The following is a 15,133-nucleotide window of genomic DNA, read 5'->3' as shown; positions in this document are numbered from 1 at the left end:
TCCACTTCATTCGTTAATTATATTTTCAATTTAAATGCCTTCATTTCAGTATTATTACACCTCGTGAGGTCACATTTCTGCTGCAATCCCTGAAGTGTGTGTGTAAAAATAAGAGTAAAATAAGATTGCACAGTAAATTCTTTTTTTAGAGAAGATATTAGATTATGTGCTTGCATGTGGGAGAGGAGGAAAAGTCACCGTTTTAAAAATGAAATGCATTTTATGACATAATTTCACAGTGCTTCCTGGCGAGTAACAGGCCTATCAAAGTGGTGTAAATTAAACGAGGACAAGCCATAAATAAATCAGGTTTTTTTTATGTGACTCCCTTTGTTTGTATTTAAAATCATTTCATTTTGCTGACTGAGGTCACCCGTTTGCTCACCCTTTTATTTCCCACTACATCACTGTGTGATGTGCTCTGTTAGTGATCCTGAGCACAGGGGATGAGTCCCTGGGAGGCAGAGACAGCGTAACGGCTACGTCACAGCTCTCCGGTGTCCCGGCATTTATTTAATAATTTCACTGAATGAAGTGGGAGAGGCACCCAAACCACTAGGCCTGCAGACTCGTTTCTAACTGGCTTACTATTACTCATCTGGGTTGCCTGCATGGAGCCTGAACGTGCTTTTCTCCTGCAAAAGCAGCAGCAATAGAGACGGCGAGAAGCAGCGAGAAAAGCTTTGCACAAAAACGTTTTTATAACAACGTAGGCCTAAATAACACAGCATCAGTATCATGATAATAACAACAATAGCAACACCAACAAAACAATAATAATGATGATAATAATATACCTAATTATGTGACAGAATTGGCAAACTTCAATTTTCAAATAAATAATGAAAAATAAAAAAAAAATGTCCACACAGATAAACACTGCAAAACTCATAAATATTAATGAATACATTTGTGTAAAAGTTGAAATTAAAGACCACGTTTTTATTTAAATTTTCAGTCATTATTATTATTATTTATTATTATTAACATTATTATTATCTCATAATCAATATTTCTATTATCATCATCATCATCAAACTGTGTTGCTTTATCATGATTTTGAACTAACCTGTGTGAGTCCTCTTGTGGATTTTAAGATTTTCTGATCTTGCAAAAACTTTCTCACAGCCGTGAAAGGGGCAGGGAAAGGGCTTTTCCCCTGTGTGGACTCTGACGTGGTTCACCAGCTTGTATTTGGCTTTGAAAGGCTTCCTGTCTCGCGCACAATTCTCCCAGTGACACACATATTCAGAGTGATCTGGTCCTCCGACATGCTCCACTGTCACATGGGTGACAAGTTCATACATGGTCCCGAAGGCTCTGGAGCAGGACAGCTTCCCAGCCCCCTCTTGGCCGTCACTCCACTTGCACACCAGCTCGTGCTTCACTGTTTGTTTGGAGCACCTGAGGAAAGCGTCGCCTCCTCCACGCTGAATTGCCATGTTAAGGGGTTTGTAGAGACCCAGAAATTGTGAGACAAGTTGCTGGCTGTTTCCCTTGGGGCTGATAGTTTGCCCATAAGGGTGAGTCCGGCTGAGGAGGTCGCCAGGTAGCCCCAGCATCATCTGGCTGCCGAGCTCTCGGGATGCGTCGGTGGAGGCGTGGGCCTGCTCCTGATAACTTGAGAAAAAAGCATGGCTCCTGTTGTCTCTGTAGCCAGGAAAGTCACGATACCTTCCAATCCCGCCATGTTGGTTAGTTCTTGATGCCAGTTGATCAGTGACGGGTGGCATGCCGGCTCCAGAAAGATTGGCTCCAATGATAATGCCCCTAGGGCTGTGCTCTAACCGGTGGCTGGGGTATCCAGAGTCTGAAAAATTGGGAACCGAATGGTCAACATATGCACTGGACCTCGTCTCGTGGTAGTCTCGCAAATTGTGCGAGGGGCAGAGTTTTAAGGAACTGCCAGTGGGGAGTCCCATGTGCTCTCCTGCCAAAGGTGGCAGCACCACGCTGGGTTCAGTATTGCTCTCCCCGGGGTTGACGCAAGAGAGAGGGCAGCCACTAAACCTCGAAAGGCTTGTCATGTTTTGTTGTGAGTTTGGCTATGAGTTTGCAAAATCAAACCAACTCAGCACTCAGGATACACCTAGAAATCCCCTCTCCATTTTTCCCTTGTTTGTATATCATCTGCATGTGAAATTCTTGGCCGTGAACTTCGCAGAAGTAGGAACCAGACTCAATTTCGTTAAAGTTGGTGTGAGTCCCATGCCGTTCACTTTGCCCTCTTGATTTGTGGCAATAACCGTGGTAGTAAAAATGCTTCGAAACAGGCCATGGTGCAATATAAAAGCACAGCAGGCAAACCTGCTTTTAAAAAGGGAGCTTTGGGATTGGTTGGAATGCGCTGTGATTGACAGGCGCTGGGTTTGTTTTAAAAGGGACACGCAGGCGATCGCTGCACGACTCCGTTTTCAAATATCGCAGAGAAAATGCTTTGAAATGTGCCGCGATACTTGCAGATATTACTGCCTCTTTAACTTCAGGCGCCTTCTCATAAGACCCCTTCTCTAAATCTCAACATATGAAAAAAAAATGCAGAGGTTAATGTGTAATACTAATCATCTGATAAAAAAAAAAAAGTCAAGTGATTAAACGCGGACATGAGCAAAACACAAGACTATCACAGCCTATCTACCGTCTTTTATTTCGCTGGAAATCTTGCCAAAGCAAATGTCCCGCTCCTGCCCTGCTACAATAATAGAGAGACTGGCCAGAGCGTGTCCAGGCCAATTATTGTCAAGACTTTCATTTTGAGTGGAGTGGCACATTTGAAAACACAGAAAGCCAGAGAAAACTAATTTTAATAATCAAAAATCTGTTGTTTGAAATTGTTTAGAATATTAAAGGTCTAATCACAAAGTTTAAGTCATAATTTTTAATCTAATAAATAATTAATGAGCTCATAAAAATATCTCCTACTTAGACTTTTATTTTATTAATTTTTGTAAGGGCACAAAATTATTTGTTGGCTTCACGTCCAAAGAAAAATAAAACTTTTATAAGCAACAAGTAGCTCTACGTGAAGCACCGGACCACCATATCAGAATTATCTTACTGGGGGAAAAAAAAAAGTTATTTCAGGTTTTATCAGCGCCTCTGAGTAATGTTACAGAACTGGATGTACTATTTTACCTTTGAGCTAAAAGTGAAGTATTTCTACACAGGCAGTCTTTTTATTATTAATATTTTTTTTAATAAATTAATAATCATCAAAAAGTGCAGCATGCGTATTGCAGGCCAGCACAAATGTAAAAAATGTTACGTAAAATGTAAATGGTGAGACGTGACAAATAGCAAATAGCAGTGCAGGTCTCCACTGTTCCTGAGAAACTTTCTGACTTTGGGGTGCTGTGAGGACAGCAGCTCCAAGCTCTCCATGCAGTGCAGCACATATTTCTGCACGTCTCTTCGCTTTGCTCTGATTCTATCAGCGCACTTTCCTCCACCTAGAACCAGTTTAGCCAAATTCTTTTATCTGTTGCTTTTATTGAAATCTATATGACGTGGCTACGGACTGAAGCTTAACGATTTAAGGTGGAAAAAAAACGCATTTGAAAAAAAACTTAGCTGGCAGAATTTTCAAGTTTTTTTCCCCTTAAAATAAAAAGAGACATAAAAAAAAATCCGTTTCCACATTGTTATGCTGACGTCACCTGCAGTGGATCCTAGGCAGAGACAAAGCAAGGGGGCCCACTTGACATTAAGTGCCGCAAAATAGTAGACATGCTCAGAACTGGCCTAATTCCGTCATGATTGTAATGGACGCTCATGTTTGTCAACCTTTAACCCGATGCATTTCCGAAAATGATTGAGGGCTGAAGGCCAATAAACCAAAAGTTTCCAATCTATCATTCAGAGAGCAGAAAAGACTGACAGACCTGCGCCCCAAATCAGCCCTGCTCCCCAAATCAGCCCTGCTCCTCATCTGCAGCAGGGGAAAACAAGACAGAGGACCAACTGCACTTTTATGATTTAATACACTGATTTTAAGGAGGCTGTTGAGGCTCAACTTTTCAATAACACACTTCCAGAAAGTGTGTGCTACAGGCCTATACTCTAATATTTTGTATAAAATTGTGAGATTATTTAAATGCTCTTAACATCTAAATTTGCTTAACTGTTAAAATGGTCCTCAATGTGGTCATAATCTAATTAGAGTTTAGCCTAATCAGCAGTTTTCCATAAATTAAAACTCTGTTAATTTAAATACAATACAGTATGGAAGCCTAATAATAACAACATATTCAACTATATAAGTGCAAGTATTTTGTGAGCATATTTTTCTGTTTAAAATTTGCCGAATACGTTCAACATTAATCCTAAAAAATAATTTTAAAAAAATGTTTAAGTGGTTAGCTTCACAGCGATTAATAATAAAAATTAAAATAGTAATGGCCAAGACATGCAAACATGTAACGCAATTATTTTTTTTACCAAGTCTGTCACGTTACTAAAACATCTTTCCAAGATTATTTGTGAAATCTGATCAAATACGCCAAGTCTATCACAGTGAAGCATTTTTAATTTGTAAACCACATGTGAAACTTCAGTTTAAATATCAACACTGTAACAAATCTAGCATTTTGACATTTGCAATCCCCTCCAAGCCTCAAGCTTTATGGGTTCGGTCATTTATGTTGGTTGCTTGACAGGCCAGACAAAATCCTAGTGACTGTTGCACACAAAATATCACTCCCAACTATCAAAACACTCATGTCAGGAATACTCTTAACATCCATGAGATCCCAGTCACTCCCAGCAAAGTGAATGTAGAGCAAATGAATGACAAAGGGTGATATGTAGAGGTGAAATGAATTACAACACAAATGCCAGCTAAAAGACCAGAGTTACAGTATCTACCATGATGCAGACTGGAGTGAAAATTCAGATAATTTTATTTCTTTAACGCGAAATGTCGACAAGAACAATTATTTTCAATTAATGTGCAATGCCCTTTTTTGGAAAATGTTTGTATGTATGTTTATCACACAAGGACAATAAACAAATACACATGCATATAAATATATGTAAATATGCATGTTCATAATAAACTATTCGCAGTCTGTGTATGAATCACTAGGTGTTACACTTGGTGATAATGCCAACGTAACACGAGACATGGCAAAAAATAATAAGTACAGGACGGATAGGGAGCAGAAAATCATTTCATCAAGCATCCAAATCTCTCCCTGTCTCTCTCTCTGTGTGTGTGTGTGTGTGTGTGTGTGTAACACAGACATGAAGTTACTATGTTTGTATATGTTGCACTAACAGCAATGCCTGTATGTGTGTGTGTGTGTGTGTGTGTGTGTGTGTGTGTGTGTGTGTGTGTGTTTATGCAGGTTTAAACAACTGCATGCACCAGTGTGGAGAACTGCTGAGATATTATAATTGATGAGGGATGGCAGTGCACAGTCTTGCCATGACTTTATGAAATTTAGATGAATTAACAGGTTTGGGATGAGTCCATTTGCAGACAGATGCTCCAGTAAATCACAGCAAGAAGGCAATCAGCCCTCTCCATCAGCCATATGAAGGCAAACATCCACTGCACCAGTCACTCAAGACCCAACTGACCACATAATGTATGAAATATAGATGACGATCTGTGCAGTTGATATCGTACAGTATGGAGATTTAACCTGTGCTGAACACTATGAAGCAAATCTGTAATTAAAAAACATTTCTGTTTCTTCGATGGCAAACACAGCACTACAATATGCCCGACAGTGATGCAATACAGTCGAGCATTACATTGTGAAATACCAAATGACAAGCCAGATAAATTGTCATTCGTCATGTAAACCTCTTGTATCTATGGTGGCAAATTTGTTGTCATTATCAGCTGCCACACATGCACAGAAAATCTTAAATAACATTTGATTATAGGCTACATGTGTTTGAAAATAAAACGCATAATGTGAATATTTGTTTCGTGAAAACAATAAGCTTTCTGAAAATAAGGGGATGCATATTTTTCATGTGCAAGCTGTGTTTTCGCTGACACAAATGTGAGCCAAAATGTATTTCATTCGGAGAATGTATGAAATTTGCTGGATTATGGCATGAATGCAGACCAGAACCTGAGTCTTTATACTGTTATGGGCTCCACAGAATGTAAAAGAACTGAGAAAAGTGTCATGGAGAATGCCCCCAATGCAGCCCACAGAACACTACGATTCATTTTCTCATTAAACTATGGCACCGACAGAGTCTGAGAATTGGCACATTAAATCACAGCAAAAAACTGCATGTTCATTCAGCAGAATGTCCATTTAAGCAAAACAGTGAATCAAAATATCATTCATTTAACTGTGCCGTTGGGATACATTGACCATTTTCTGCCTGTTCAAAATGGAAATACGGATAACACACTCATATACAGCCGTATATGATAAATGGAAGTCATACTGGGCTATGGTTATGCCATTGTTATCAGGAGAGGAAGATTTCACTTTTGTCTGGTCACTATTGAGTTAACTTCAAGTCCACAAACTCCTCTATAGCACAAGCGGCCTGAGCCAGCCAAGCATAGTGTAGGCTACAGGCCAGACAATGTGGACAAAAAAAATACTCAACATTGCTGTAAGAAAAAATCTAGAAGCTTGGGCTGCCAAAGGCACATTTCTCTATATAAAAAATAATCATCATGCATCCAAGCAATTTATCAAATTATGCATTTAAATAACTGCTGACTCTAACACATCTAGTTAGAATATATGTATAAATGTGAGTTGTTTACCATTTAGGCTGATGGTTATGCTCTGCTCTTTTCCAACAGCATGGGCCTACTGTCACAGAGGTATGCACACTACAATATTGTGATATTTTAAGGTAACGCGCATGCTCAGTTAGAAGAAGATTATGTTATAACCAATGGGCTATCCCAACGCCCAATGAGGTAATCCCAGCAGAGATAACTAAATCATCAAATTACACATAGTGCTGCAGAATAACGTGCTATAATTTAACACGTCGCATTACGCCCACGTTTAATGATGATTAAAGATTTTATATTCAGACGGACATTTGAACCAAAGAAAACACAGGCCTGAAGTAGTCATATGTGCATATTAATTAAATAATTTGTATGCAATTAATTTTGGCATCTTTAAAAGTTAAATTAAATATATAAAATAGTATTGTTGCAAAGCTACGAAATATAACTGTCTACAGTTTACCGGAATTCAATTAAATAGATATGTCAAAAAATAGGGGTGAAAATGTCACTGAGCGGAGGGCGGCATGCTCGAGGAGCGGGGTAAAATACTCTGAGGGGAAAATGTCTGGTGTGAGTGAGACAAACGGTTAACAAAAGTGCAGCTCTATAAAAAGGTCTATGAAGCTGTCTTTCCCTCTCTTTAAAGTTTCCCCATTTTCTATTGTCCAGTATAAATAGTATTAATGCGCCAGAGCACTCTGTCTCTTTAAGACACGAAGAGGTTGATTAAAAAAACAACAACACACACACAAAAAAAAAACCCAGGAAATTAAAATAAATAAATTAAAAAAAGAATATGACCAAACATTCTCACTAGCCAGAGTTTTTAAATTTGTTTTGATGTTGGTGAAAGAAAAAAAATAATTAGAAAATGCGTGTTTGAAGCCCCCAATCGTCAAAAAACACATTTGTAGAATTAAATAAATAATAAAAATATAAAATAAACACCAGCACACCAGAGGAGATCTGCAGTAGTTTCAAATTTAACTCTCAAGCAACAGTTGCTTTACATTAGGCCGAGTTGATGACAGTTCCCCTTTTTCTCAGCAAGAGCCCAGAGCCTACGCTGCTGCTCTGTCGCTCGCAAACATTTGTGACTCATCTAAACCATGTTACTTAATTATTTCGCAGTGATAATGTGGCTGCAAATACACGGCACGTAACCTTAAGTGGCGTGCGGGGCCTTCAACAAGCCAATAAAATATGGAGGGAATACAGGAGAGCTTAACAGGCTGCTTGTCACTTGTGAAAGTTCACAAAGGTCGCCATAAATCTCATACTGCAAAACTGCAAAGGCAAACTCCGTTAACTGTGTATGTGTGGCTCTGTGTGTGTAGGATTTTGTTCTTATGTGTGTGCTCATTACATACAGTGTGTGTGTGTTGGTGCACGCGCATGCTGTGTGCCGTGTGAGAAGACGAGTGTGTGAGAGTGAAGGGAGGAGTAAACTGTGAGAGGCTATGCCTTCGTGGTGAGAGAGAGGGAGGAAGAGAGGGAGAGAGAGAGAGAGAGAGAGAGAGGGGAGGGAGAGAGAGGCAGACAAGCAGAAGGAGAGAGAGAGAAGGAGAGAGAGAGGGAGAGCAGCTTACGGAGTAAAAAAGAGATGAAGTGAATCTCATTCGCCGTTTTGCTTCAAGATAAGTTGTTGAGGTTATGTACAAAAAGCACGAGTGTTGTAGTCTACTTATGTGCACGACGGCCGTAAAAAAACAGAGGTATGCAGGTCCTTGCAACAATTAAATTACCATATGAGTAACCGGCCCAAGCACCGAGCAGGCTCACTTCAAGAAAACTAAATCAACAACCCCCAAAATATAATAAACTGTAGATTCACACACTTCCATGCAATGCAGTCCTCACAGGCCCACCTCACGGCCCCTGTTACTAAACCAGAAAGACGAAGGAGAAGTAAGAAAACTCACCTTTTCACTCTATAACTCTTTCTCGAGGAAATGTTCTGGAGTGAATGCGGTAGGATGAGGGCGAAAGCAGAATGAAGGACTGATTTGAAGATTTTTTTTTTCTTTCTTTTTTTTTTTTTTTGGTCCAGATCCCCTAAAATAAAGAATGTGAGCTCCTTCCTGGGACAGATTGAGGGGGAAAGGATGTGAAAGGCTTGGAGTTAAAAAGCGCCGCTTGAAGCACTCAGCGCGTCTCTGAACTTGATCAGATTTTATGTGTCCTGCAGCGAGTCAGCGGCAGCCCTGTGAAACTTGCTCAATGGCACGAATTTTTGGCTGAGCGAAAAAATCTCAGGATATTACAATTACTGCCATCTTTCTTTCTGTCTTTTATTCCTCCGTCTTACACCCTATAGAGCTTTTGCTAAAAAAAAAAAAAAAATACCCCCCTCCCTTTTCAAGCGGCTTCAAGAAAGCCACAGTTTGGAACTGTGCCAAGTACATTCAAGTTTTCAGTTAATAAGAGCCAAACTGGTCACATGAAAGAGAAAAATAACACAGATATGTCAAAGATATAAAAACTAAGATATAGATAGATAGTTAGATAGTTAGATAGATAGATAGATAGATAGATAGATAGATAAATATTTTTCAAATTTCCAGGCCCTCTAATAAAAGTTTGCTTTCAAAATATAAGTTTTTTCTTCAATGCATTTGAAAAAAATAAATAAATAAACATGTCAAGTCAAACTAAATGCACGTTATGTTGCAGAATAACTTCTTAAACTGATCCTGTAAAATAATATCCACCTAAAAGTTTTGCACGATTTTTTTTTTTTAATTTAAAATATAATAGCATGCACCAAATATATTCATTTATTTTTATTTATAAAACTGCACGGGGGTTTCTTGAGGAGTATAAATCGCGTTTGGCTTCATAAGACATGCGCTACACATAACACATCCAGGATCTGCGCTAGAGCTCTCCGTTATACCTGCAAAATAATGCCTGTAGGAGCCAATCAAATGAAACCAATTGAGACGACCTGCCATCTCTAATACCAAACTGTGCCAATCACCAGAAATCTAGCCAATTAACACCCTCCTTCGCGGTCACGTGTCAAAGGGGTAGCTGCGCGCTGATTGGCTGTCGTAGCACTGCCTCCCGAGTTCATTTATGTTCTGGGAGTGAGTGATTGACTTTATCAGTCCAAGGACATCATCCGCCTGGAAAGGGGGGGAAGTTTGATCCTCTTTCTCACGGATCGCAGTCAACGGGAGTTTTTTTTCTCCCAACTCTTTACGCATAGGATTTTTCCCCGTTTTGGCTACGTTTGTTTTTTTATTTTAGGATTTTTTCCCGCAGAACGTGGTAAATCTCGGCGCGGTGTCTGCAGCGTGCGCGCTCCGCTACACTGGATTTTAATTTTATTTTCTGTTTTCTTCCCGTCTCCTAAGTTTGCTTCAAGCTCATGACTATGCTTCTTGATAGCGGTCCGCAGTTTGCATCGTTAGGAGTGGGGGGTTTCGGGACACCGCGGCACCACGAAATCGGGAACAGAGACCCGGGTCTGGGACTGAACCCCTTCGCCGATTCTTCCCACTCCGCAGCTTTCAAAATCAGCCCCGTGGCTCACGACATCGCCTCCAGCCAGACATCAGCTTTCACCCCGCAAGCCACTGGATATGCAGCTGCCCTGGGACACAGTCACGGCGGGCAGGTGGGCTCGTACGGTGGGGGAGCGTTCAATTCCACACGGGACTTTCTCTTCCGGAACCGGGGTGTTGGAGAGTCCACAGCGCCCAGCGCACAGCATGGGATCTTTGCAGCTTCGGCGGGGAGCCTCCACGGGCCGCCCGGGATCACCGATAACCCCGGACATCTGTTGTTTCCAGGACTTCACGACCAGGGGGTGAGCCACACTTCACCGAGTGGACATGTAGTTAACAGCCAAATGCATCTTGGCTTACGCGGGGACATTTTCGGAAGACCTGATCCGTACCGTCCGGTCGCGAGCCCTCGGACGGACCCCTACGGGGCTCAGCTGCACAACTACAGCCATCCTATCAACATGAACATGGGGATGAATGTGCCCACACACCACGGTCCGGGGGCCTTCTTTAGATACATGAGGCAACCCATCAAACAAGAATTATCCTGCAAATGGATAGACGAGAACCAGATGAACAGACCCAAAAAGACTTGCGACAGAACTTTCAGCACCATGCACGAGATGGTCACTCATGTGTCCATGGAGCACGTCGGCGGCCCCGAGCAGAGCAACCACATCTGCTTCTGGGAGGACTGCCCGAGAGAAGGAAAATCTTTTAAGGCCAAGTACAAACTCGTCAACCACATCCGTGTGCACACGGGCGAGAAACCGTTCCCATGCCCGTTCCCCGGATGTGGGAAAATATTCGCCAGATCGGAAAATTTGAAAATCCACAAAAGAACACATACAGGTAGGCACGGACATTATCATGGCACGGCGTGCGTAAAATAACAGTAAAAAAAAAGTGAGGCTAGTCTGAGTAAAATGGTGTGTATGTGTGTGTGTGTGTGTGTGTGTGTGTGTGTGTGTTAGACATTGTTTCAGACATAAAGAGTGTGTGTTTTTGTTGTTTACAACAGCAAACTAAGAACTTGGGCCCACATTTATCACGTGGAACAGTTCCCAAATTGTCAAAAGTGCAGCTTATTCTGAAATCCTTGGTGATAAATTACTGTTGTGTCAATAATGTAGAAAACAGGATTTTGATGAGCAACTCCCTGTTAATTCTTTAATGCAAAGAAGTTGTGCGAGGTATAAAGACAGAGACTTGTCTCACTTGTTAAACTTTTAGTGCTGCGTGAGGCTATATGTGCAGGACTCTTTTGCTTTCCGGACGTCATATACAATTATAATGAATGAGTTTTAGGCTGTGTTTATAATTCTCGCCCTTGTTCAGCTCTCACATAGTGCAGAGATGCCCTGTTGATTCAGTGTTTACTATATACGAGCAGACGCACAGAGCAGGCCAGTAGTACATGAAGGGAGCAGGCCTCTTGAATAAATAAAGCCTGACAGAGAGTGGAGTAGTGGAGCTGTATCCATGTCTCCCCGAAAATGTAGGTTACTCCTGTTATATAATAGGCTGCAGACAATTTACATCTCCGAGCTCCGCGTTTTTACAGGTGGTGCTGTTACAGCGGGTTTTTATTTTGTTTGTGCGGGGACCATTGGTGGTAATTCACGGTGTGTATTTATTTCCTGCAGGTGAGAAGCCGTTTAAGTGTGAATTTGATGGCTGTGACAGACGCTTCGCCAACAGCAGCGACAGGAAAAAGCACATGCATGTGCACACATCAGACAAGCCATACATCTGCAAAGTGTGCGACAAGTCATACACACACCCCAGCTCTCTCAGGAAACACATGAAGGTAATTAAGGTCTTCATTATTCCTTAAACACATTAACGCACACACACTCTTTACCCCCCCTCCCCCCTCCCCCACTGCTACAGACAGGGACTATCACAACTTGAGGCAATTCTTTAGATGTTGTGGCTCTGTCATACTGCAAAAAAAACCCCAAAAAAACCCAAAATATTTAAGATGCCATTTAGGTTATTGTTGACGCTTAATATCTTAATAAAATAACTGAAGTATATCTGTTGTGACTATTCCACATGCCACTTATCTGCCTTACTGCTTTATTTTTTTAAAAAGTAATATTTTAAGTAAAGCTTAAAATGTTAGATCTTAATTTACATTTTTGTTTTAAAGTCACACACTTAAAAAATACATTTAAAGACACATAAAAGCCGCGCTGATGTGGATGTTTTGCAGTGTAAAAGTTGCCGTGCCTGTTTCAAGTTTGCTGTGTGTTTACTGTTATGATAGCTCTATAAAAACCCAGTTAATCCGAGTTAAATTCGACACCCATCCACCGAGCCACTTTATATGCACCCAGTGCAAATTTATAGTGTAAGTAACTCACTTTTTTTCTATTATTTTTTTGCAGGTACACGAGTCTCAAGGATCCGAATCGTCTCCAGCAGCAAGCTCTGGATACGAGTCGTCCACACCGCCAGTGCTGGTCTCAGCCAACACTGAAGACCCGACAAAAACACCGCCGTTAGCCGTACAAAACACGTCTGGCCACAGCGAAGGACTGGCACCCAACTTTAATGAATGGTACGTTTGAAGTCAGAAGAACAAACCCTCTCTCTATGTGGACCACGGGGTTGAGGATGAAAAGAGGATAAAAACCTTAAAAACTATTCCTGTTCTCCTCACACACTCATACTCTCTCTCTCTCACACACACAATCACACACACTCTCTCACACACACGTCACGCTGTCAGACACACACAAATGGGATTGGGACAACAACAACAACAGGAGATGAGAGCAAAAGCCAGCACCAAGCAGGCCACGTCCGTTCTCAGGATCACGAAAATTTGACTTTTATTCCGCAGTTTTGAGGAAATCAAATAAAAAATAAAAAAAATCACGAATAAATAAAAACGTTATACTTTCTCAGTATAAATAAATGTTTTTTTTATCTTTTAGTTTACAGAAAAAAATGTTTTATTTTTCATTTTATGTATTTTCTCAAATTTTTATTTAAAAAAAAAGAATAAAAAGGAAGATTATTTCACGCTGTTTTATATGACGGTGACGCGCTGTTGTCGCCTCTTCAATTGATTGTTGGAACTTCAAACAGTCTTAAGAAACGTGCCAAAGTCTTTGTCATGAACTTGAACACAGAAAAAAAAATCCTAAATAAATATTATACTCGTGAATGTATTTCCTTGTTTGATGGGGTCGAATCTATTGTCAACGTCCGTTTTCAGGTGGAGAAATGTGGTATTAGGTTACGATTGTTACCGTTGAATATAACGTTGCCTTTTGTTAATACCGTTGTAAATACATATCCATGATGCCATATTTATCAATTTGTAATTTAATTATGGGTATAAGTTCTGAAACTTAAATGATATTTATGGAAATGTTTTCTAACAAGAACTGTACAGTTTTGGTCATAACCAGCTTAACATTGAACAAATGATAAACTCTAAAGCTCCAACATCGCGATTGTATCCTTCTGGTTTTTTTTTTTTTTTCCTTTTTAACCAATAGGCCTATATGTGTCTTATTTGGATTGAAGAAATCATCTATATGAATATTATGGATTTGTCTATATATAATGCAGATATTTCCGTCACTTTTATTTTCTTTATGAGACCATTGACATGTAAATCATTGACTTTGTAGAACTGAGTTCAGTTGAGCTGAGAAGCTATAAAACGGTTCTGTTGATATCTTTATTTTTGGTTAAATTTAAACCTTTTTGTGTATTTTACTTTTATAGAATCAGAAATAGATGTCAATTCGTAGCATAAACTCAGTATTTGGGAGGAGAGAAAAAAAAAAAGAAGAAACCCATCAGCCTAATGCACTCCTATACAGGTCTTAGACGAGTGTGCGAAGTTCATGATTTTCCAAATCAAGGTGACAGCATTTTGAGTATTTCAAATTCGGGTCAAGCACCCAAGTATATGCGCCTGTATGGCACTCTTTATAGTTCCAGCAATGTCTTTGTGCAAGTATGTTTAAATGTGTGCATCGGCAACAATGGAACTGTCACAACACAGTATCTTCAAAAATAAAAAAAGTTTTTTTGTCTGTCAGCTTGCATTGTTTTAAATGTAATTCTTCTGTGAAACTAAGCGTGTTATTTGTTGTGGTGTTGCATATAGAGCAGTTTGATTACACATTTGCTTGTTTTGTGTGAATAACGTGTCAAGATGACATTTTTTGTGTTTAACAAAATTTAGTGGAAGGAATTCTAGATCTATGTGGGTTGGGGGAGGGTGGGGAGAATACGTTCAGTGGCAAAAAGAGTTACAGCATTGCATTGTAACCTATTCTCAAGAATTAAATATTATGCATACACAAAGTATATTGTACTCATATGAGAACAATTTCAGACCACCAGCACTACTTTTAAAATAAAATGTAAAAAAACGGTACCTCGTGACAGTGATATATGAAATAAGTTTATTTAAATAATTTAAGGAATATATGTTTTATATGCTATTTTCTATACCTTAATTTAAATGAAGTACTTTTTCTTATTCCCACCACCTTTCTGCCCCATGTCCAGAGGTCAGCGAAAAAAATATCTGATGTATAAACACAGCTAGAATGTGATGTTGTAACACTTTCTGGGAGAAATGGGTCACACTCCGAGTTATTCCTGAAGAGCAAAAATGTTTTACTGATGAACTGTGTCACTGTGCCACATTGAGGCAAACCATGTTACAACAGTAGGGCCTATGAGTTAGCCTATTTAGCTACCAGAGGCAAAGGTTCCTTGTACTTTTTAGGCTACTGTATGTTGGTTGATTTGTTTTACCAACTATTTATGAAGAAATGTGAACGGAAATTTTGACTGAAATTAAAAAAACATTATGAAAAGCGACTTTCAGACTGCGACGTTGATTATTATCACCATGTTG

At 39.9% G+C, this 15,133-nt stretch overlaps 3 protein-coding genes across 5 annotated transcripts in view; 1 reads left to right on the top strand and 2 right to left on the bottom strand.

The window, feature by feature from the left end:
• The window catches only part of LOC148188876 (uncharacterized), a 45,691-nt gene extending 36,745 nt beyond the window's left edge, over positions 1 to 8,946 (bottom strand). For both annotated transcript variants that reach the window (XM_088080950.1, XM_088080951.1), the window contains exon 1: positions 8,647 to 8,946. The gene's annotated coding sequence lies outside the window, so the exon portion shown is untranslated. The remainder of the gene's footprint in view (positions 1 to 8,646) is intronic.
• The window catches only part of zic6 (zic family member 6), a 66,918-nt gene that overhangs the window by 2,490 nt on the left and 49,295 nt on the right, over positions 1 to 15,133 (bottom strand). The window contains exon 1 of one of the 2 annotated variants that reach the window (XM_042493306.2): positions 1,070 to 2,280. The exons of the other annotated variant lie outside the window; for it this stretch is intronic. Coding sequence (XP_042349240.2) covers positions 1,070 to 2,027 — 958 coding nt within the window. The 5' untranslated portion in view covers positions 2,028 to 2,280. Of the gene's footprint in view, positions 1 to 1,069; positions 2,281 to 15,133 lie in introns of those variants that run through there. 2 annotated transcript variants of the gene reach the window in all.
• On the top strand, positions 9,821 to 15,096 carry zic3 (zic family member 3 heterotaxy 1 (odd-paired homolog, Drosophila)). Its single transcript, XM_042493307.2, has 3 exons — positions 9,821 to 11,088; positions 11,883 to 12,046; positions 12,630 to 15,096. The coding sequence occupies exons 1-3, from the start codon at positions 10,098 to 10,100 to the stop codon at positions 12,810 to 12,812; spliced, it is 1,338 nt and encodes a 445-aa protein (XP_042349241.1). The 5' UTR covers positions 9,821 to 10,097; the 3' UTR covers positions 12,813 to 15,096.

Source organism: Plectropomus leopardus, chromosome 8 (genome assembly GCF_026936395.1).
Source record: "Plectropomus leopardus strain MGB_pleo_1.0 chromosome 8, ASM2693639v1, whole genome shotgun sequence".
Classification (NCBI taxonomy): Eukaryota; Metazoa; Chordata; class Actinopteri; order Perciformes; family Serranidae; genus Plectropomus; species Plectropomus leopardus.
The sequence above is the reverse complement of the archived record's forward strand: the minus strand, read 5'-3'. Positions and strand labels throughout refer to the sequence as shown.